Source organism: Thalassophryne amazonica, chromosome 8, assembly GCF_902500255.1.
Source record: "Thalassophryne amazonica chromosome 8, fThaAma1.1, whole genome shotgun sequence".
Lineage (NCBI taxonomy): Eukaryota > Metazoa > Chordata > Actinopteri > Batrachoidiformes > Batrachoididae > Thalassophryne > Thalassophryne amazonica.
The window spans coordinates 60,294,510-60,316,974 of NC_047110.1; the positions used below are offsets into that span (position 1 = coordinate 60,294,510).

The 22,465-nt window shown below is 42.8% G+C and overlaps 1 protein-coding gene across 5 annotated transcripts in view; it reads left to right on the forward strand.

Annotated features, from left to right (window-relative positions):
* Nucleotides 1-22,465, forward strand: part of megf11 (multiple EGF-like-domains 11) — a 219,027-nt gene that overhangs the window by 112,708 nt on the left and 83,854 nt on the right. For all 5 annotated transcript variants that reach the window (XM_034176419.1, XM_034176420.1, XM_034176421.1 and 2 more), the window contains 3 exons: nucleotides 4,446-4,582; nucleotides 15,101-15,313; nucleotides 15,781-15,955. In XM_034176419.1, coding sequence (XP_034032310.1) covers nucleotides 4,446-4,582; nucleotides 15,101-15,313; nucleotides 15,781-15,955 — 525 coding nt within the window. The remainder of the gene's footprint in view (nucleotides 1-4,445; nucleotides 4,583-15,100; nucleotides 15,314-15,780; nucleotides 15,956-22,465) is intronic.

Consider the following 22,465-nt stretch of genomic DNA (forward strand, 5'->3'; position numbering starts at 1 on the left):
GACCGATGGTTGAACCTCGGATTCAGGAGGAGCAGTGTGGTTTTCGTCCTGGTCACGGCACACTGGACCAGCTCTACACGCTCCATCGGGTGCTCGAGGGTTCATGGGAGTTTGCCCAACCAGTCCACATGTGTTTTGTGGATCTGGAGAAGGCATTCGACCGTGTCCCTCGGCGCACCCTGTGGGGAGTGCTCCGGGAGTACGGGGTCCGGGGTCCTTTGCTAAGGGCTATCCGGTCCCTGTACGACCGCAGCAGGAGCTTGGTTCGCATTGCCGGTAGTAAGTCAAACCTGTTTCCAGTGCACGTTGGCCTCCGCCAGGGCTGCCCTTTGTCACCGGTTCTGTTCATTATTCTTATGGACAGAATTTCTAGGCACAGCCAGAGTGTAGAGGGGGTCTGGTTTGGGAACCACAGAATCTCGTCTCTGCTGTTTGTGGACGATGTGGTTCTGTTGGCTTCGTCAAATCAGGACCTTCAGCGTGCACTGGGGGGGTTTGCAGCCGAGTGTGAAGCGTCCGGGATGAAAATCAGCACCTCCAAATCCGAGGTCATGGTTCTCGACCGGAAAAAGGTGCTTTGCCCTCTTCAGGTCGGTGGAGTGTCCTTGCCTCAAGTGGAGGAGTTTAAGTATCTCGGGGTCTTGTTCACGAGTGAGGGACGGATGGAGCGTGAGATCGATAGACGGATCGGTGCAGCATCTGCAGTGATGCGGTCGCTGTATCGGACCGTCGTGGTGAAGAGAGAGCTGAGTAGGGGGCAAAGCTCTCGATTTACCGATCGATGTACGTTCCAATCCTCACCTATGGTCATGAGATTTGGCTCATGACCAAAAGAACGAGATCGCGAGTACAAGCGGCCGAGATGAGTTTCCTCCGCAGGGTGGCTGGGCACTCCCTTAGAGATAGGGTGAGGAGTTCGGTCACTCGGGAGGAGCTCGGAGTCGAGCCGCTGCTCCTCCACGTCGAAAGGAGTCAGCTGAGCTGGCTCGGGCATCTTTTCCGGATGCCCCCTGGACGCCTCGCTGGAGAGGTGTTCCGGGCACGTCCCACTGGGAGGAGGCCCCAGGGAAGACCCAGGACACGCTGGAGGGACTACATCTCTCGGCTGGCTTGGGAATGCCTTGGGGTTCCCCCGGAGGAGCTGGAGGAGGTGTGTGTGGATCGGGAGGTCTGGGCGGCTTTGCTTGAGCTGCTGCCCCCGCGACCCGACTCCGGATAAAGCGGAAGAAAATGGATGGATGGATTTTTTTTTTTTATAATTTATTTGTATGTTACTGCTGCAAATAAGTATTTGAACACCTGCCAACCAGCAAGAATTCTGGCTCACACAGACCTGTTCATTTTTCTTTAAGAAGCCCTCTTATTCTGCACTCTTTACCTGCATTAATTGCACCTGTTTGAACTTGTTACCTGTATAAAAGACACCTGTTCACACACTCAATCAATCACACTCCAACCTCTAAGGACACCAGGGACAAAACTGTAGGCCTGAACAAGGCTGGGATGGACTACAGGACAACAGGCAAGCAGCTTGGTAGAAGACAACAACTGTTATGATTATTTATTAGAAAGTGGAAGAAACACAATATGACTGTCAATCTCCCTCAGTCTGGGATTCCATGCAAGATCTCACTTTGTGGGGTAAGGATGATTCTGAGAAAGCTCAGAACTACACAGGAGGACCTGGTCAATGACCTGAAGAGAGCTGGGACCACAGTCACAAAGATTACATTAGTAAGTAACACATGATGCTGTCATGGTTTAAAATCCTGCAGGGCAGCAAGGTCCCCCTGCTCAAGCCAGCACATGTCCAGGCCCGTTTGAAGTTCACCAGTGACCATCTGGATGATCCAGAGGAGGCATGGGAGAAGGTCATGTGGTCAGATGAGATCACAATAGAGCTTTTTGGAATCAACTCCACTTACCATGTTTAGAGGATGAGAACAACCCCAAGAAAACCATCCCAACCATGAAGCATGGGGGTGGAAACATCATACTCTGAGGGTGTTCTTCTGCACAGGGGACAGGACGACTGCACCGTATTGAAGGGAGGATGGATGGGGTCACGTATTGCGAGATTTTGGCAAACAACTTCCTTCCCTCGGTAAGAGCATTGAAGATGCGTCATGGCTGGGTCTTCCAGCATGACAATGACCCCAAACACACAGCCAGGGCAACTAATGGCCCAGTCACACGGCACACGACGATTCCTGAAAGAAGGGGAAAAGTAAAAAATGTCACTATTCGTTGAGAAAAGGTGGACGAAAGAGCTTTTATCACCGACCAGTCTGCGAAGCAAGAGCCCAAAAGGAACAAAAGAGGAACTTAACAAACCCCACGCTCACGATCTCGACGCTGGAGATCGTGCCTGGAGTCACAGCTGGAGCAGAGTGTGTCTGCATCACTGAGTTCCAGGACTCGGCGCTGGGACGGAGCTCATAGCGCCTGAGTCCTGGAGAAACTGCAAACAGAGCTGTGGAGATCTGTGTGCACGTCAGTGGACCACCTGCTTTGGTTCCTCGTTCAGAACAAAAAAGGGATCATCTCCTTCATCATCAGAATCCACACTGTCTGATGACACGCTGTGCACTCCGTCCAATTTAAAAAAAAAGTGTGCTGTGGTCACTATGTTCTAACTAAGCCATATATATTGATTTATAACAGAAAACTGTTAAAAGGGAGAATAAATATAAATATAAGTGTAAAGATGATTGAATATATCAGAGCAGTAAATAATCAGTGGGTGTGAACGCACGTATTGACTCACATGTGCGGTTATTACACCAGCTGATTACTGATCCACAACGTGAATTCTTCCTTCCAGAACAGCTCTTTATATAATCATTTTGATTCATCTACCTGTTGCCACATGTACAGAAGGACTGGATTATCATTCCTACACTCATATTGTTATATTTAGTACAAAATAATAAACGCACGCAGCAGCTCCTGCTGCCGCTGATGCTGCATTCACGTACCGTCGGAAATTACACAACTTTTTTGTTGTTTCAAATTCAACAGTTGCTTGTGGCAAAATAATTAATTATATCCACAAAAAGATTAATTCTGGCCTATGTAAGGTGCCTGAGCCCATTGAAGCTGACCCCCCCCCCCACACACATAAAAAAAAATTCAAGCAAGCAGGCTGAGTTTGCCCTGTAATTTCCAACGGTACATGAAGTAGCAAACCAGCTTCTGCACTGTGTGAAAACACTCAGCTGCTCCAACAAAGTCAAATTAAACAATAACGTTACAAAAACTAAACAAATGATTAAAAAACGTCAAGAACAACAGCAAAATGAAACACAGACGAATTGAGGTTTTCGTGGCCCTTCGTTCAAATTTTTCAACAGTTTAAAAATCCTGACGAAGCGCCAGCTGCAGGAACGAAGTTGCGCAAAGGTTAAACGATGCCAACGACAGTCAACGAAAGTCCAGATTTCTTGTTTCGTCAGGGCTTCGTCACCCTTCGTTAAGTGCCATGTGACTGGGCCATAAGGAGGGGCTCCGTAAGAAGCATTTCAAGGTCCTGGAGTGGCCTGGCCAGTCTCCAGACCTGAACTCAATAGAAAAACTTTGGAGGGAGCTGAAACTCCAAACCTGAAAGATCTAGAGAAGATCTGTATGGAGGAGTGGACCAAAATCCCTGTTGCAGTGTGTGCAAACCTGGTGAAAAACTACAGGAAACGTTTGACCTCTGTAATTGCAAACAAAGGCTACTGTACCAAATAACACAGATTTTCACAGGTGTTCAAATACTTATTTGCAGCAGTAACATACAAATAAATTATTTAAAAAAAATTATACAATGTGATTTGTGGATTCTTTTAGATTATCTCTCACAGTGGACATGCACCTAAGATGAAAATTTCAGACCCCTCCATGATTTCTAAGTGGGAGAACTTGCAAAATCGCAGGGTGTTCAAATACTTATTTTCCTCACTGTATGTGTGGAATGAACCACTGAAATTTTGAATTTTTCCTATTTGAAATTTTGAAAGAATTTTCTAAAAAAACATCCAGGTCTTGGTGGTGGGTGGTATGCTCTCCAGTGGGTGTGTTTGAAATTTCATCATGAAGTCAACCACATGCCAGTGCAATACTAACTGGCTCTCCCTTATATTTCAAGGTTTCTATCACTGGTATCCCACCAAACAGTTCATTACTGATGTCCTTGGTGTTCTTAGATGGGCAGTATCAACATTTCAATTTGTTCAGTCATCGACAAAGTCTGGTTTCCTGGGGTTAACTTTAGCCAACAGTTTGAGGATATTGGATGTCATATTTTCTGACTTGAAAAAGTCAAACTAGGTCCAGGTCTATCGGTCTAAACATTATATACAGTGTGAAAAACATTTTGTCAGAGTTTATTCTCAGGTATCCCTTTCCTATAAAGAGTTGCTTGCAAGTGACATATCTGTTTGTTTGCTTCTCATTTTTCACAGGGTTCAGTTTGTGCCCAGCCGTGCCCATTTGGCAAGTACGGCATCAATTGCAGCAAGGACTGTTCTTGTCGAAATGGTGGCTTGTGTGACCACATTACAGGACAGTGCCAGTGTGCAGCTGGCTTCAGTGGACGCAGGTACACTGACTGAATGTGAATGCTCAACTATTATCCACAAAAGCCTTTTATCAGGTACTCTGCAAAGTTCTGTTCTCCTACTTTGAAATTAGGTCAGACAGTGGCATGTTTTATTGATATTAACGGAATGTTTTCATGCCAACAGTTACACATTAAACAGTTACTCACTGACCTATTCTCTTTGTTGACTTCAAAATGAGGCACAAACCTGGTGTATCCTTTAAAATCGAAAGACATGTTTGAACAATTTCATGCATAAGAGAAATAAAGTCGTATTTATTTCTCCTGATTTATTTAAAAGTGGATCGTAAGCTTTTAGTACAAATGTTCCTTGTACTAAGGCCAGCAACATTTCAAGGTTTCAGCCTCCATCTGCCTCCACTCTCAGCCTGTCCATTGATCTCACCACAGGCTACATGGTGTTTGGATTCTGCTCATTAATTATAAGTAATGGTCTTATATTAAGGTCTCATTGAAATCCACAGATCTTTTTAGTTCCCCATGCCTGCCAGAGCAGCCCAGAGCTGCCTGACTTTATTAGTTCAGCTAAAGCAATTGTCTCTTGGATGGAAACACTTCCTCGACAAGACCTTTCTGTTACTTTATTATTTTGCAAAATTGCCCTCATTTATTTTGTCAGTGGCAGGTGAATTAACCTGCCAGGAATAATGTGAGATTGTGTTGGTGACCATCCTCTCCTGTCTACTATAATATACTGTTGTCCACAGATAAAACTAAAGCCAATGTAATTTAAACATGAAACATAACTTGCCTATTTTAAAATGTAATTGAGCTATTTGTAATAGCATTGTTTGATGCTTAAGATTGATACTCCATCGAGATTATATTAAGTTAACGTATTTATATATTACTGTATTTTCCAAACTGTAAGTCATATCAAAGTATTCATTGCATCTGTCAAAAAATGTGTCATGAAGCATTATATATATATATATATATATATATATATATATATATATACAAGGTCTGTCCGTAAAGTATAGGTCCTTTTTATTTTTTTCTAAAACTATATGGATTTCATTCATATGTTTTTACGTCAGACATGCTTGAACCCTCGTGCGCATGCGTGAGTTTTTCCACGCCTGTCGGTGACGTCATTCGCCTGTGAGCACTCCTTGTGGGAGGAGTCGTCCAGCCCCTCGTCAGAATTCCTTTGTCTTAGAAGTTGCTGAGAGACTGGCGTTTTGTTTGATCAAAATTTTTTCTAAACCTGTGAGACACATCGAAGTGGACATGGTTCGAAAAATTAAGCTGGTCTTTAGTGAAAATTTTAACAGCTGATGAGAGATTTTGAGGTGATTCTGTCGCTTTAAGGACTTTTCACGGTGCGAGACGTCGCGCAGCGCTCTCAGGCGGCGTCATCAGCCTGTTTCAAGCTTAAAACCTCCACATTTCAGGCTTTATTGATCCAGGACGTCGTGAGAGAACAGAGAAGTTTCAGAAGAAGTCGGTTTCAGCATTTTATCCGGATATTCCACTGTTAAAGGAGATTTTTTTAATGAAAGACGTGCAGGCGGATTGCAGCGTCGGCTCGCAGCCGCCGCGACGCTCCGCCACAGGAAAAACACCTCTGTTGGAAGCCTTGAGGACAAGTTGGAACATCTCCAGCTGATAAACAATTTCTCATATACTCACTCCACTGAAAGCCATCAAAAGCCGCCTGGATTTTACAAATGGTTATCAACACAGAGGTGTTTTTCCTGTGCCGCCGCGCCGCGCCGGCTGCGTCCCGATGCGCGGACCCGTCCGCACGTCTTTCATTAAAAAAATCTCCTTTAACAGTGGAATATCCGGATAAAATGCTGAAACCGACTTCTTCTGAAACGTCTCTGTTCTCTCACGACGTCCTGGATCAATAGAGCCTGAAATGTGGAGGTTTTCAGCTTGAAACAGGCTGATGACGCTGCCTGAGAGCGCAGCGCGACGTCTCGCACCGTGAAAAGTCCTTAAAGCGACAGAATCACCTCAAAATCTCTCATCAGCTGTTAAAATTTTCACTGAAAACCAGCTTAATTTTTCGAACCATGTCCACTTCGATGTGTCTCACAGGTTTAGAAAAAATTTTGATCAAACAAAGCGCCAGTCTCTCAGCAACTTCTCAGACAAAGGAATTCCGACGAGGGGCTGGACGACTCCTCCCACAAGGAGTGCTCACAGGCGAATGACGTCACCGACAGGCATGGAAAAACTCACGCATGCGCACGAGGGTGCAAGCATGTCTGACGTAAAAACATATGAATGAAATCCATATAGTTTTTGAAAAAAATAAAAAGGACCTATACTTTACGGACAGCCCTCGTATATATATATATAGAATTGAATTTATTAGGCACATATACGCTTAACAAAAATACCTCGTAGTCAAACAAACAAAAGTCATATACAAAGTAGTTAAAAGAAAGAAAAGAAAAAAGAAAACAATGTACATAGTGCCCAAAAGGCGTAGGCAGAAGCAACGCCACAAATGGAGACACAGAAGCATTTCCTGGTCGTCCGAGCACCCACAATTTTGAAATGATGCAAACCATTTAAATTATATATTCCTTCTCTTGGCACAAAAAAAATCTTACATTCTAAATGGCAATTGCTTATTTTTCACTTTGTACATCAATTGAACAGTTTTGATTGTTATCAGATCATAGAGTTTTAATATTTTCGATTTAATGAACAATGGGTTGGTATGATCACGATACCCTGCATTGTGGATTGTTCTTAATGCTCTTTTTTGAAGAATGAATAATGATTGCACTGTAGTTTTATAGTTATTGCCCCAGACTTCTGCACAGTAAGTCAGGTAAGGTGCAGCCAATGAACAATACAGAGTATATAGTGATTTGCCATCAAGAATGTGCTTAGCCCTATTTAAAACTGCAATACTTTTCGATACTTTCTTTTGAATATGTTGAATATGAGCTTTCCAGTTGATTCTTTCATCAATAATCACACCTAACAACTGGTAGTGTACAACAGTAGTCTCTGGCCAAACATCACGGACCCAGCGGTAGCAGAGACGGTAACGCGCCGGGAAGGCGGCAGCAGACGTTCAGAAGTTATCCGGATCAGTTGCGGGTGCTCTCCGCCCGGATGATGCGCGTTGGAGAACCCATTACTGAATACTGATTTGAGCGCTCATGCAGCCGTGTTCCTGTGTGTGCCTTATCCGAGGGTCATGGTGGAGTGTGACTGGCGACGGCTTCGCGTCACGCTCCGACCGGATAAGAGGTTTAAACGGGAGCTGCAAGAGTGTGTCTGTAATGGGTGCACGCGCACGGCGGAGCTCTGTGGCACGGGTCGCTGTGCTTCCCGTGTGACAGTTGTAGCCCCGTTTCCCCGGATGAAGATAACTACTGCGTCTGTTGTGTCAGCTCCGGTGTTATTTAGTTGAATCACATTTTTGGCTGTGTGCTGCTCACAGGAAAAGCAGCATGAGTTTGTTTTCTCAGTTACCAAAGGGTTTTTTTTAATTTTTAGCACTTTGGCTCCCTCTTTTGGTGACTGAGTCACATTACCGTCAAGCTCTTAAGTTGGAACAGGTGTGTTCTATTTGTTTGAGCTTGACGGTATAAATCACTTATTAGTTTTGTGTGTGTTCATTTTGTGTGGGTGTTTTTTGAGTTGTTTTTTGTGTGGGGTTTTTATTTGTACACTATTTAGTGTCTGGGGTCGTGACCCTGCAGTTCTGTCAAAAAAAAAAAAAAAAAAAAAAAAAGGACCCAAGCAACCTTATGTTAGTCTGTTAGTCTTTCTTTTTATTTCTTTCAGTTTCACCTCCCAGGGTTTGATGGGACGGTCCCCTGGGGGGTCATGGGGGGGTAACTGCGTTGTTGTTTTTTCTTTTTTTTGTTTTGTTTTTTGTTATGCCCTCTCTTCTCCTCTGACTCCAGCCGGGTGAGTCGTAGAGTCGGCGTTGCTGGAGTGGTGCAGTTTGGTTATGCTGGGCATTTCCCAGGTAACCTCTGCACCCGGGAGGGGAGGGGGGGGTTTGGGGTGTTTTCTTTTGTTCCCTCTCTTCTCCTCTGGCTCCAGCCGTGTGAGCCGTGGTGTCGGCGTTGCTGGAGTGGTGCAGTTTGGTTATGCTGGGCATTTCCCGGGTAACCTCTGCACCTGGGGGGGGGGGGGGGGGGATGTTTTTGTTTGTTGTTTCCCTGTTCCACCTCCGGCTTCAGCACGCCTTTGAGCCGTCTGCCATCGGCGTGGCTGAGGTTTGGGGCAGTGGGATATACCCGCAGCTGGTGGCTGGTTTAGAAGTCGGAGGAGTGGCGCCGTTTTGTGCCGTCTGCCATAACCGCTGTTCCACTCCTCCCGGTTGGCTTCTGGGGTATAGTCACGGTTGGTGACACTGGACGTGCTTCCAGTTTCCACTGCGCCAAGGGGGTGGGGTTGGGGTTGTTTTGTTTGTATGTTTTTTTTTCTCCTTTTGTTTTTCCCCCCAGTTTCCGCCCTCAGGGTTTGACTGTGGTGTCCTCTGGGGGTGAAAGGGCTGTGGGTCCGTCTAGCCATAGACGGCCGGGGCTGGGTCCGTTGGTCATGAGGGGAGGCGTCTCCTGGGGTTGATGGAATGGAATGGAATGGGAGGCGCTGGGAGTCCCCGTGGGTGACGTTGGATCCCAGAGGGACCTCGGCTGTGGTTATTACTCCTGGAGCTGGCGGGATGTCCTCTGGGGGGGGGGGGGGGGGGGGGGGGTGTTAGCAGTTTTATTTGCAAGCTTAAGTTTGGGTTGTTTTTCTTTTCTCCCCTTCCCGGGGTTTGATGGAACGGGCCTCTGGGGAGGGGGGGGTGTTTTGGTTGTTTGTGTTTGTCTTTTTTGTTTTATGACTAATCAGACTGTGAACATGGTTGGACAAAGGCTGACCGCACAGGTTCAAGAACTCCTGGCCACACCTGTGCTAATTGACTGATAGAAACAAGGGCAAAGATGCAGCCAGAGGAGAAGACATCTACCGTTCTGTAGATGAAGATTCTGTTGGAAGATGAATGCGGATACGGTTTCCAGCCATGGTCCCTGGAGGGGGGTGTTTCTCCTGGGCCAGGTTTGTGTGGTCGCCGGGAGGCTTCCCGTGAGGGTGGGGTACTGTTGTATGGCTGGGGGGCCTGGCTGCCTTTTTGTTTCTGTCTTTTGTTTTTCCTTCCAGGTGGCTTGCATTTGGGACTGAGTGGCTGTGTAGCTGAGTTTATCAGGACCTCACCCTGAGCACCTGCGGCTCATCAGGACTCACAGCTGTGGTGCATCTACATGGATTGGAACATGGTGGCATTTAAGACTGGAGTACACAGTGTGTATTTGCCAGAGACTCGACCTTGTGACCAGACGGGTGAGATCGTCGTCTTGAGAGCCATCTCATCATCAGTGGATGCAGAGAACGTCCAGGTTTGATGCATGGTCTGTGAAAGAGGAGGGGGTGAGGTCTCACGCTCGTCAGCACACTTCCTGAGGTACGTTAGATTTTGTGACTAACATTTATACAGTCAGTAAATATGGTGTCCCTCACACCTTATTATATTGAGCTGTATGTAGTCGTTTAATCAGCTTCCACTGCTGTGGAGTTTTGTGAACTGGATGTTCCATGCCTGCAGGGTGGGAAGCTGATTAGTAATTAAGCCAGGAAGTGTTTGCTGTTTGTACACCTTTGAGCGTTCTCTCTGTGTGTTGAGTGTGGACTCACATAATGATTCCTTCTTTCACAGACTCGGTTTGTCGCGGCCACCTGGGGGGTGTCGGCGGGGTCCTTGGGTCCGAACCAGTTCTGGTTCCGGACCGTTAGCGCTGCTGGGAGCGCACCGCAATCCACCACGCCAGACCGCGCACTTTTATGTTTTTCACAGCACTGTTATGTTCATTAAACTCTGTTATCCTTTGTACCGTGCTCTGCTTATTTTATACTGGGTCCTTCAAACGCTGGTCGGTTCTCCGGGCTGCGTCCGACACATAACAGGTAGTATATATATTAGGGATGTGAATCATACAACAACTCACAATTCAATTCGATTCAGATTCTTGGGGTGACGATTCGATTCAGAATCGATTTTCGATTCAAAGAGCTCTGAGAAATGGTTATATTACTTTAAAAATGTTTATGTTTAAGAAAATGCAGCTTTACAAGGTTAATCAAGTGATTCTAGATGTAAATTTACTTAGCTGCTTTGCTCGTTCAGAGTTGGCTGGCAGTTTAGTGAAGCGCTGGTCAGTAGTCGGCAGATACCGCTGCTCCACTTCTTTTAGCTCCGGGTGATAGCGTAGCATGTGGGCTTGCGGATTTGAAGTGTTTCCGAAGTACTTGACTTTCATTTTGCAGATTTTGCATACTGCACAAGTCATGTCAAGCTCCTTCTTACACAGCAAATAATAAAATCCAAAATGCGCCCAGACATTTGCCTTCAGCAAAGGCGGTGCTGGCTGAATTAGCTCTTCCCAAATGCTTTTTAAAAATCGATTCTTGGACATTTTGGATCGATTCAGAATCGTAATAAATAAGAATCACGATTCCAATGTGAATCAATTTTTTCCGACATCCCTAAAAAATATATATATATATAAACACACTACTTGTGTTGTGCAAAGTTCCTATATTGAGTTGGAATAGCGTGTGAGTCCAGAATGTTTTTATGACCTTAGACCTCAACATTTTTAGAAGTAAAACTCAACCCTTTTTTTAATTACAGAATTTTTTATGTTAATTATTGTCTTAATGTATTCATAAATTGTTTAGTTTCTTGTTTTCATATACACACTATTATTATTATCATAATCTATATTATAATTGCCAAGTGGCCTCTGTGTGTGTACGTGCGGGCATGCGTGTGTATGGCTTTGATCACACAAAAACCGGGCAGAGCTGACATTTGCTGTTTGGCATGCTTATGTATTTTGGGTCAAGGATGAACGGTGCCAAAACAGATGCTGATAGAACTAATGTTTTTGGAGAAACTACGGATATTAGCTAATGCTGCTAATTACATTCTGGAGTAACACACCATTCCAACAGGGGGCAGTAAATTGTCTTTATATTAAAAGTGTGAGTGCGTGTGTGTGTGATTTTATTAAGTAAGTTTAATGTAAGTACATGTTATAATTGTAAATACTTTAAAATGCATGGATGACACAAGGAAGTGAAAACACTTATTTCCATTATGTTCCATTTAAAAATCAAATGACAAAATAACATGGCACTTAACTAAACTGACTAGAATAGAATAGAAGAACAGAATCAAATAAACTTTATTGTCTGTCCCACAAAGGTCACAGAAATTCTTCTTCAATAACTGTCTCATAAAACACATAAAATACTTGCACAAAACTTCACTGAGAAGAAAAAAAAACAATTGACCCACAAAACACAATAAATCAATAACACTAACACTGTTAAACTAACATGAACCACAATAACATCTTTTAAAACCCCAAACTCCCATAGTGCATTGCAGCACAATGTCCATTGTTTACTGGTTAGCTAAAATTGCTAATTTCTCCAAACATATTCGCCCTATCAGCTTCACATTTTGCTGCCATTCATCCTTGACCCCAAAATATATAAGCACACCAAACTGCAAATGTTGGCTCTTGCCAGTTTCTCCGTGATTGAAGCCATACACACACACACACACACACACACACACACACACACACACACACACACACACACACACACGCATGCACCCAGAGGCAACTTGGCTATTATAATATAGATGTATAAATACACACTAGGGGGTTGGGGTGGTTATGGTTAGGGTGGGGGGAATGAGTATGATTAGGTCAGGGTTAAGGTTAGGGTTGGGGTAGGAGTAGGGTTAGTAATAGTGAGTTAAAAAAAACCCTGTCACAAAAATTTGACTCATTTCGTCACGGGAGCACAAAAAAAAAAAAACGTGAGACTGGGCTGCACAGACATAAACAGTTATTGATGGACACTTTCAGTTCAGTTATTGGTGTTGTATATTTTGTAGTGCTGAAGTTAAATTTAAGTGAGATGTCTGGCAGTGTTATGTTTGTTAAGAAACACAATTAATGTTAAAGGACAATTTCTTGTCAAAAAGTGATGTTACATGATTTAAGTGAAATGTTTGTAAATAAAAACAAAGCTAATGATATTGGTTGCAGTTACAGTCAAAATGTAAGGAACAACTGATGAATAAAACATGTTTTCAAAGTCATCATAAAACTGTAATGGTATTATTAAGTATTTGTATCGGTACTCTGTATCAACGAGTACCCGTATGTAACGTATGCACTCGTACTTGTACAGACGGTTGCCCAGTTCCGGATCACCTTTTTTAAAGTCCCGCTATACGGAGCCATAATGCAACTGAATGTCCTTTATTGTGTATTGTTGTATTGGGTATTTGGATGTTATCTAGCTGAAAAAGTCTGGGTGGAGTAGCGCTTCTACTTAAAGTGTGAAGCCACATTATGTGTGGCGCAAACATTTGCCAGAAATGGATCACTTTTGCCAGTTCTGGATCATGACACTCTGCGTCACTTTGGGGGTATTCCTGGCATCTGGCTGGAGCCCTTCTAATGCAGAATAATACACACTGTGCCCGAGAATGTGTTTTGAACACAAAATGATAGAAATAATACTTATTAAATGAGAATTTACTTCGTTTCGAAAAGCGCCGTTATACGTTTTTACGAGCAAAAAATGAAGTGTGGAGGTGAGATTTCTCCCAAATTAAAAAGTAAAAGCCCCCACATTCATGTCCATTCGTGATGTGGAGATGACCCCCAAAGTCCACAAGGCTCACAACTACAGACACGAGGCTGCTGCTTCAAGTGATCCGGAACTGGAAAATTTTTGCGTCGGAGATAAATGTGCGCAGCAATTAAACAGCAAGACATAACACACTGACATTTTCTACCCAAGTAAGTAAGTATTTTCCCACTCTAGAACCAAAAACACCGAACGGCTAACTCACCTTTGCTACGTTTTAGAGATCGTTACTTTAAAACTTGCAGGAATGAGTGAGTCAGAAAAAACACGCACACCGCAGACACCGGGATGTTTTGATTCCTCTGCTGATCACAAGGATGGCTGGATCCGGTCGAGCTTGTGGTCGTTTGTAGACAAAACATCAATCTTTCCATTGATACCAAGTATTAGCTTATTAGTGCTGATTATGAGAAACGGTGGCACAAAAACTACAGCAGTGATCCTGAACTGGGCAAGTGACTGTACTCGGTCTGGAAAAAAGTGGTGCGGCCCTAATACACACATACTATGTATGTATATATACGAGCACACACACACACACACACACACACATATATATATGTAATATATGTAATTATGTAACAGTAATGCAAATTCATCGTGTGGACCCAACAAATTTACATTTAGGTCACTCAGCATAATTGTTTCTAGCTACGTTAACGCGTTTTACTTAGGTGGAAATACTTTCCATAATTTTATTATGTTCACTGAGCAAGTTAGATGTTAAGTTGTTGCATATTATGTTCAAACTACATGAGTTGCATGTGTGCACCCATAAAACGTGATTTTATATCATGACGCTACAAGGTTCATAAACATAACATCAAAAACCAACAACACCCATGTTGGCTTTTTGACTACATGAATGCACCACATCAAAGTTATTATAGTCTTGCTGCAGTCATGATCAAAATGTGCTTAGACTTGACACAAATATCCAAAAATACGCAAGATTGCCTTCTAGATGACAACAAGACAAAGCAAGCCTGCAAGACAAGAGCAAAAGCATTTGTGAAAAACATTTTGTACCATCATACAGCGTCCAAAATCTGTCAAGACAGCACCAAGACTAACCTGTTTGGAGAGTGAACCCAGACCTGCCGGCAATCTCCCACTAAAATCTGCCATGGTTGAGGAACTAAGTAGGTGGCATAATGGCATCAACACTCATGTGGCAGGATAATTGTTACTTCAACATTAGCACAATGGCTCAGTGGTAAACACACTTGCCTTATGGCAATAAGGTCTGAGGTTTGATTCTACCCATGCCCAGTTCCTCTTTGTGTGCAGCTTTACACATTCTCAGTGTGTCTGCATGGATTTCCTCAAGGCACTCTGGTTTCCTCCTACCATCAAGAAAAAAACCTCCTTTTTTGCCCTTGGCCAAATCAGCATCTCTGCATCTGGAGTTGGACCCTGGGTGCCGGACTGTGGCCACCCACTGCTCATAGTGATTGGATTGTGTCTGACTGTAATTAGGATGGTTTAAATACAGAGGACAAACTTCACTGTATGCACAGTGAGAAAGGCACTTCTTCAGAATTCTTTCAGAAACAATGTAAGAGGTGATATATTAATTAGATGTTATTTTAATGCTTTTGCACATTGTTTTCAATTTGAGCAACATACAGTTTATAGTAATAAATATCTAGTGTGAACTGTGTTGAATTGCCTTTTTGACAAATAAATAAATAAGATAAAGAGTTCTGAATTTAATTTGCATTTTTGTCATTGGCCTTGACTTTTGTAGAGCATCAATTTAAATGTTATTGCACTGTACTTTTTCCCCAGGTGTCAGGATGACTGTCCTGTTGGCACTTATGGCCCGCAGTGTAACCAGAGGTGTGAGTGTCAGAATGGAGCCAAGTGTCACCATATCAATGGAGCCTGTCTGTGTGAAACAGGGTTTAAAGGGCCTAATTGCCAAGAGCGGTTTTGTCCGTCTGGTCTCTATGGGCTTATCTGTGACAAGTACTGCCCCTGTAATGCCACCAACACTGTAAGGTAAGTGAGACATTAACACAAGGGTGCACACACTGACCAGGCCCTAAAGCAAAACTTGCCATCGTTCTATATGAATAAAGACTTCTCTCACTCAATTTTATCCTGACCTCATTCAAAGCCAGCACTCATTTTGAAGTCTGGAGGCCTCTTTACTATGTCATCCTGTTAGCTTTTAATCGCAACCTTTGGTTCATTCATAATTTCTCAGCAGCATCCATAGTTAATGCAATGTTAAAGCTCTGATTCCTGATGGAATTGTGCACTGGCTATAGAAACCATTACAGAATGAAGGAGAAAAGGGACACCACGTCTTTTTGGAACAAGCACGTAGACACATAGATGGATGAATTGTTGTTGGCACAGACTTCATATTTTGACCCTGTTCAGGAACAAAGTGTTCATACTGTCTGAGCTGAAGGCTTGTTTTTTCTCTTGTTGTCTTATCCTTCTTTCTCATTATGGTCTAGTTGCCACCCTCTTTCTGGTGAATGCACCTGCTCTGTGGGATGGGCAGGACTGTACTGTAATGAAACCTGCCCGCCTTCATACTACGGAGAGGGATGCATTCTGCCATGCAACTGTGCTAATGGAGCTGACTGTCATGCTGTCACAGGGGCCTGTGTTTGTCCACCTGGGTTCATGGTAAGTCAAAGTGTGGCCAGGCACCTCACATATGTGATGTGGATCTTGTGGGAACTGTGGTCTCAGTATTGTTTATCAGTACTTAGTACACAATTACAGTGGTGTTACAGATTAGTTTTTCATTCATGACACTATATTAAAAGTAACTGTAAATTCATGGCTTCAACAGTAGATTATTAACAAACATTACACCTTGGCTGAAAACTTTCAAACTTAATTTCTCTTGTGTCTGCATGATACCAGATTGTGATTCTTAAATAATTAGATAATAGGAACAGCAGGGGAAGGCTATGTAGTGGTGGTGTTTCACAGCTCTTGGCTGGCTGAGCACACCTTACTGAGTTAATTGGCCGTGGATGGAAAACATGCAGGGCAGGTTCTCCGGCAGTGGGCTGGAGACCACTGGTCTAGTCGCACTCCACCTACTGACAAAGTAATCGAAGCATTGTGATCTTCCAGACCTAGACACGTTGTTCTCTCTCACTGGGCCAGCTACTTTGAGCATTCTTAAAAGGCTGACAGTCTTGTCAGGATGTTGGATGTCACTGGTGCTTGGTGTCTTGTAGCTGATCTTCCAGCCAGTTGTGAAACACAGTCTCAGTGAGATTGTAAAGTTCGTGAGGATGTAAAGTTGCAGGGATCTAAGGTATGAAGGCTGAGCTTCTTCAGGCAGGACACAATGCTGTTCTCATAGTGTTGCAAGCAATATTTGCTTCCATTTAGGTGGATAGGTATCATTTCAGTGACAAGTATAATCCTAACAGACTTGACAAAAGGACTTGTTGTCACTCTTTGGAATGGAAAGGGTGATCACCTGGATTACAACAGTTGCACTTGTATTACACTGTTCTTTGTGTTGGGCAAAGTACATGCAGCGGTCATTATCTGTAGGATTCCATGCCAGTTGCTTTCTGCTCAGTGCCCAGAGGAGTCAGTTTTCACACCAAGATAGTCAGTCAGTGATTGCATCCTAGTTCTGTGAGTAGTCATTAAATTTAAGTGTAGGGCTTCTTTGCATCTTAGGTTGAGTTTCCCAGAGCATTTCTTTCAGGTGATTGAGCTGCTTTGTGGGAACTCCTGAGAATTTGCGTGAACCCCAAAGAGTTGCTGGACATCATAGCCAGCCTATATGGGCACTGTGAGTGCTGTGTTGTGTGGTGGGAACACATGTGACTTTTTTACAATTAATTCATCATGTTTCATCATGCATGTGGGGCGGCACTGTGGCTTAGTGGTTGGCACTGTTGCCTCACAGCAGCAAGGCCCTCGGATTGCTTCCGGCCTGATCCTTTCTGTGTGGAGTTTGCATGTTCGCCACGTGTTTGCGTAGGTTCCCTCTGGGTACTCCAACTTCCTCCCACTTCCAAAGACATGCAGGTTGGGTGAACTGACAACTCTAAATTGCCCAAAGGTGTGAGTGAGAGTGTGACTGTGAGTATGTTTCTCTTTCTATATGTGGCCCTGCGATAGACTGGCGTCCTGACACTCCCTCTCGCCCACTGCTGGGATAAGCTCCAGTTCCTGTGACCCTTAATTGGAATAAGGGGGTATGGAAAATGACACCTACTGATCTCCCACTCTATTTGGTGCTTGCATGGACTGGCGTTGGGTTTGTCATTGAGGAAAGATTCACTAACCTTTACTTTGCAGATGATGATGTGGTCTTGAATCAATGGAAACCATGATTGCAGTGCTTCAGAAGCTAATCGAATAATCAGATTTTCTGAGGAATCCAGCAACTGTTAAAGGCCAAGGGAATGCCCACATAGTATCAGGCTACAGGAAAATAGATCTACTTTTATGAAATGGGGATGGATCGCGGATCTCCCTGCGAGGTTGTCACTGAAGACCCAGATTGGTTCCATCGTGCGGTGGATGTCATCAGTGCATGCTCCCAGAACCGATCTGGCCTGTAATTGCTTTCAAAATTTGTTCAACCATCTCTCAAGAATATATAATAGTCATCTCTAAGGCACTCTTTTTGCTATCACGTTTGCAAAAACAAACACAACCACATAATCTGTAGCCAGAAAGCACACATTACAACACATACCTCCAGGAAGCATCATAAAAATCATTTCATTTATTTTCAAACATCAAAAATTGTTAAGACCTGTTAAAATGTGTATCACATTAGGTGGAACAGACAGAGATAGTTCTATGTGCAAGTTGGCATATCCGCTGTCGTGGGCGGGCCTCAGGGTGCCTTGCCACCCTCAGAGTCACCGCCCAGAGGGACCGCCTATATATAAATAATATTAAATAAATATTATATATATATATATATATATATATATATATATATATATATATATATATATATAAAATTTTAACTATTAGAGAAAAAATTATTCATAACCATCCCAAAGACATATCTTTATGTTCGGCTGCTTTCAGTAATGCTGGTATTTGGTTAGACTCTTTCTCTCCGATTGTTCTGTCTGAGTTATTTTCATTAGTTATTTCCTCCAAACCATCAACATGTCTATTAGACCCCATTCCTACCAGGCTGCTCAAGGAAGCCCTACCATTAATTAATGCTTCGATCTTAAATATGATCAATCTATCTTTATTAGTTGGCTATGTACCACATGCTTTTAAGGTGGCAGTAATTAAACCATTACTTAAAAAGCCATCACTTGACCCAGCTATGTCAGCTAATTATAGGCCAATCTCCAACCTTCCTTTTCTCTCAAAAATTCTTGAAAGGGTAGTTGTAAAACAGCTAACTGATCATCTGCAGGGGAATGGTCTATTTGAAGAGTTTCAGTTAGGTTTCAGAATTCATCATAGTACAGAAACAGCATTAGTGAAGGTTACAAATGATCTTCTTATGGCCTCAGACAGTGGACTCATCTCTGTGCTCATCCTGTTAGACCTCAGTGCAACTTTTGATACAGTTGACCATAAAATTTTATTACAGAGATTACAGCATGCCATAGGTATTAAAGGCACTGCGCTGCAGTGGTTTGAATCATATTTATCTAATAGATTACAATTTGTTCATGTAAATGGGAAGTCTTCTTCACAGACTAAGGTTAATTATGGAGTTCCACAAGGTTCTGTGCTAGGACCAATTTTATTCACTTTCTACATGCTTCCCTTAGGCGGTATTATTAGAAAGCACTGCTTAAATTTTCATTGTTACGCAGATGATACCCAGCTTTATCTGTCCATGAAGCCGCATATTAAGCAAATATGTAGAACTGCTTTTTTGCATTTGCGCAATATCTCTAAAATTAGAAAGGTCTCAGTGTGATGCTGAAAAGCTAATTCATGCATTTATTTCTTCTAGGCTGGACTATTGTAATTCATTATTTTCAGGTTGTCCTAAAAGTTCCCTGAAAAGCCTTCAGTTAATTCAAAATGCTGCAGCTAGAGTACTGACAGGGACTAGAAGGAGAGAGCATATTTCACCCATATTGGCTTCTCTTCATTGACTCCCTGTTAATTCCAGAATAGAATTTAAAATTCTTCTTCTTACTTATAAGGTTTTGAATAATCAGGTCCCATCTTATCTTAGGGACCTCATAGTACCATATCACCCCAATAGAGCCACTGTCGCCAAGTGCTTGCTCATAGGGGGTCGTGTTGACCGTTGGGGTTTTTCTGTAATTATTGTATGGCTTTTGCCTTACAATATAAAGCAACTTGGCTCAACTGTTTGCTGTGATTTGGCACTGTATAAATAAAATTGATTTGATTTGATTTGATGGACGAGCCTGTCAGTCACCTGCCAACCACAAAAAAAAAAAAAAAATTCGCAGGATACCATGATTACAATTTGTACAAATTTCCAATATAGATAATTCATAATAATATTGATAACCACACTGTGCTTTATCTGATTTTTACTAAAATAATTGTAAATGATTGGATTGGTTCATGAAATGATTTGGGTGAAACGGAAACAGAAATGATATGTGTCGAGTGATGACTACTGGACCTAGCTGTGAAAGAGAGTGAGAAGTGAAAAACTATGCTGAATTAAAAGATGGATATATGGCTTTTCTTTAATCTGGGACCATGGAGGGTCCTAGAAGAGAGTGAAACAGTGAATTTCACCTTTAGGGATAACTCACGTTAGGTATGAGTTGTATGTCCTGCAGATAACAATAATAAACAGTCTCTAGAAAATGTTTAGTCTACACTTGCATTTGGTGTATAAAGGAGGTGCATAAAGTTTTTAAATTCAGTAGCCCAGTATTACAGGTGTATTTAAACTGCTCTAACATGCGTTTAGCCTGCGCTTGCGCTATAGCCCTGCCCTTTGTTCACGTGAGTCAGACATGAGAAGATTACTCTTTCTTTCTCAAGCTATGTTATAATTGCATATTCAACAGTTCAAATTTTGAAATATCCTGGGGGAGAAACCACCGATTAAATAAGACCTTACACTTCTGGCTTAAAAAACAAAAAAGCACTCCCCTCAGAGCAATGGAAGCCACTCTCCGCAAATCTGTGTCTGGCACCGGATCTACAAGTTGGCGTGACACCATAACTGTATCCTCCTGACAAAAGTAGTCCTTCATGTGACAGTAGTTTAGCTGTCATATCTCCAACCTTCATAGCTGCAGTGAGGAAAAAATAAGAACTCAAACATTTCTGTGCTGCACTCCTTTATTTTACATTGTCACTCATGTAAAATAGTCCATGTATTTTGGACATGCACTGGTTACTGACAAAGTCTTGAGAACAAGTGAGATGTAAGTCATTTTGATTATTTTGCATTTAAATGGATTTTGCAAGTAAATGGTTATGAATGCAGTAACTGCAGTGGCAGCAGACCAAGCAGCTCGTTCCACACCTCGTTATCCTTGGCCAAGTCCTCTAGCTCTTCCTGGGGGACCCAGAGGCCTTCCCAAACTAGTTGGGAAATATCATCCTTCTAGCTTGTCCTGAGTCTTCTTGGGGCCTCCTCTCAATTGGACTGGTCTGCAAGACCTCCCGAGGTAGAAGACGAGGGCACATCCTCACCAGATGCAAGAACCACGTCAGCTGGCTCCTTGCGATGTGAATAAGCAGCTCTACTCTAAGTCTTTCATGGATATTTGAGCTTCTAACCATTTCTTCAAGTGTAAGCCCAAATGGCAGAAGGAAGGACCTCATCTCTACCAGCTGTAAGGGGTGTGACCTTCTTCTTTCAGTCACTACCCTAATTTCATGTTTATAAGTGAGGCCAGGAGTTTAAGACAACAGGTAAATTGAGAGCTTTGCTTTATGGCTCAGCTAGCTCTTTCCATAACGGTCTGGTAGAGTGTCCACAGGACCTCAGATGTCACCCCAATTTATCTGTCAATTTCACGTTCCATTTTAACCCCACTCATGAATAAGACCACCCAGGTACTTAAGCTCGTCCACTTGGGAAAATAACTCTCCTCTGATCCAGAGGAACAATTCACCCTTTTCTGACAGAGGATGGTGATCTCAGATTTGGAGCTGCTGGTCGTCATCTGCATCTTTATTCTTATCCACTTAAAATATACTGGTTTCTATTCCATGGCAGGTCCAACAGTACTTCCTTGATGAAAATCCTATAGGGATCAGTCTTGCGTCTTCAGTACCACATGTTGTGAAAGCTTTAATTCTGTCAGCCTCACTTGTATAGGTTGTACTTTAGTTTTGATTTATATTTCATGGTTATTTGCAGCAGCAGTAAAATGTTTGCATCAGTGTGGTTGTAGCATTCTGGACATCATCCCAGAATTACTTAAGAAGCTTTTTGTACACAGGCAGGCAAAAAGCAAGGTGAGACATGTTATTACCTTGTTATGGATGTGTTCTATTTCACTGCAAGAAATTCCGTGATAAATAATTTTTTCACTGCCACAGGCTTTTGCACACATTAAAAATCAGTCATGTGTGTTTTGAAAACTTTTTTAAATGTGTGGGATTAAAGAACAAAGGGAAAAGAAATTTTGATCTGCATCCTTTGAGCAATTGGTAGGAAACAGGATCTTTGACTCATATTATGTTTTCATTTTATGTAGTTTGTGCAGCCGTATTGTCCGCTCTTACAACTGTCAGATTAGTTGAGTAATTCCAATCAGTTTTTCCATTGTGTTCCTGTCTGCCAATTTGAAGTTACAGCACAACAGAGAGCAAGCGGATGTATTTCTGCCAACACTACATTTCAGTGGAAATTGGCTGTGTCTTACAGCGGGCCGCTGTGGTAAATTGAGCTACTGAGCGATGCTGCAGACTGTCTTAATTTGCTCCACCTGTTCTCTTTGGTGGCTGCTGGGAAGGGCTGCCAGATCCATTAAACAGACCTGGAGGGCAGGATCTGGATAGAAAGAATGGAAGTCAGATGGGAACCGACGCACCTCATATTGAGGTTTTGTGCATGTGTAGAAGAGGAGGAGTTATCATTAGTTTGTGATGCCTTAAACAAATCTGTTGCCTTCAAAACCACATTTATTAGTAAAGTTGTTTTCGGGTCTTGTCTCGTACTTGTCGGTGTGTAACGCCGGCACACATGATTATTACCTCCCACTAGAGTTTGTATGA